General features: G+C 25.9%; 1 protein-coding gene across 1 annotated transcript; it reads right to left on the bottom strand.

The window, feature by feature from the left end:
- Window positions 1-267: 267 nt before the first annotated feature.
- Window positions 268-556, bottom strand: LOC124421150 (forkhead box protein P1-like; the record flags this gene model as incomplete). The annotated part of the gene is made up of 1 exon (XM_046955978.1): window positions 268-556. A coding segment is annotated over one exon (270 nt), but the record flags the coding sequence as incomplete, so codon positions are not given.
- Between the last annotated feature and the right edge of the window lie 1,602 nt (window positions 557-2,158).

The following is a 2,158-nucleotide window of genomic DNA, read 5'->3' on the forward strand; positions in this document are numbered from 1 at the left end:
CAGATCGGCAAATTCATATATGTAACTAAACCTACCAACAAGTTGCTTCATTCGCTTGTATCTGAATTTTTTGTGGTTTTATATGTTTCCAAATTAATCTAAAGAAAATGTCTTCCAGCAGATTACCCATTTCATGTTAGTTTCACATAAATATTTAGTATATCCATAACTATAAAGTAGATTAAAAATTTGTATAACAAAGTCTTAGTATTAAAAATGTATTAAAAAGTATTAAGAGACAAGAAAAATCATGAATTTTAGCTTTTTAAAAAAATGTTGCCAAGGGTCACAAATGGATGTTGAAAACATACCCAAAACCAAAAACATTACTATTATTCATTAATCCAACAATTGAAGACGAAGCTGATGTATTAGCTGCGGAGGACGAAGATGACGATGTTGATGATGAAGAAAATACAACAGCAGCGGCAGCAGTCGTTGAACGTTGCGGGCGCCGTTTGTAGAATTCTAACTCATCAACGGTCCATACAGCACCCTTAACATTTTCAACCCTCATAAAACACTTGTGCAACGACAAATTATGTCTAACCGCATTCTAATACAATGTTCCACATATTTAAGTTTTTAATGAGATTTGTACTTTGAAATTGATTCTGATAATATTTACATGTAATACTTAAAACATGCTAATAAATTCGACATGCACATGCAATTATACAAGTAAACAGATAATAATAAGGATTATGTGTAATTTTTAAATATGATGAATAATATGGAAATTCTTAAATGGTGCGAATTTATCGGTAACTTAATTAATTTCGTCATACTATGTATTAGTTTTTCTAGATTTATTTTTGTTTAGCTTTAAAGATACAGGTTTAGAGATATAAGTAGTAGCTCTAATCGGAGTACCAAATATTCTTTCATTTTTCGCTCATGTTCATGTACGTGGCGGTTCATACTGCGAAACTTTTGATTTTGTGTGTGAGAGAAGGAGAAAAAGTATAATTTTTTTCTCCTTCTCTCCTTCCCTGTGTAGACAGGCACTACGAAAAGACAAAACAGCTATTACTTTATTTATTCTTGTATGTTTTGTTTTTTATTTTCATACACAAAGTTGAGAAAATAATACAAAAATATGTTTGTAATCTTTACTCAAATAAATGAGTTGTTTTTTGGTAATTGTTTCAGTTTTCAAACAACTCACACAATTATTTTATTTTTCACCATTAACTTTACAAAAATGTTCTAAAATTAAATATACATACAAATATTTTTTATTTATGTGCGCTTAAAATAAAAGAAAACTACGTTCTCCTTTCCGAATGTGAACATAAAAACAAAAATTGCTAATTTCGTACATGAATATATCTGAACCCTGGTTATAAATCATTTTAGGTATGTGTTTTTATTGCTTTTTTATACATTTTTTGCGAGATGCATATGAATATGTTATATCAAAATTCATTTACTTTTTCATACATTTTCAAACTTTGCATAAGTGGTCCAAAATTTTACATAATATATTGAATTTTTTTATATAAATTTCTTTAAATTGCTTAATTTACTAAAATTAAAAAAAAACTAGATAGAATGTGATATCTTAAATATCTTATATCTTCATATTCTTTTAACTGATGAAATATTTGTGTATATACATTTTATCATATTTTTAATAGAAAAATCCTAATATTTATATAGTTGAAATCTGTTCCAAATGCAAGATATATCCCTGCCAAAATTTGCTATTAAATTGTAAACATTACGTAACGGAATGTAGGTACACTGAAAAAAATCCATGCCTAATATATACGAAATATGTCGTACATTCTACGAATCGTTCGTTGTTTTGCACCACGAAATTCTTTCGTAATATATACGAAATTGTACGAAATATTTTAGTATAATGCAAAATATTCTTGAAAAAATTAATTTACGAAATATTAATTTATTCAAACATTTTTGTTCATTTTAAAATAAATATATAAGAAATTGTACGAAATATTTTACATAAATTGGAAAAAGTGAATTTTGAATAAATATGGTAAAATTTACGAAATATTCAAACATTTTTGTTCATTTTGAAATAAATTTTCTAATTTTTTAGTTTAAAATTATTCTCCAGACGAAATTTGTATTTTTTATGAAAATAATTCGTGAATAATATTATACTTTTTCTTACTTTTTATACACTTTA

Source organism: Lucilia cuprina, unplaced genomic scaffold (genome assembly GCF_022045245.1).
Source record: "Lucilia cuprina isolate Lc7/37 unplaced genomic scaffold, ASM2204524v1 Scaffold_3060, whole genome shotgun sequence".
Classification (NCBI taxonomy): Eukaryota; Metazoa; Arthropoda; class Insecta; order Diptera; family Calliphoridae; genus Lucilia; species Lucilia cuprina.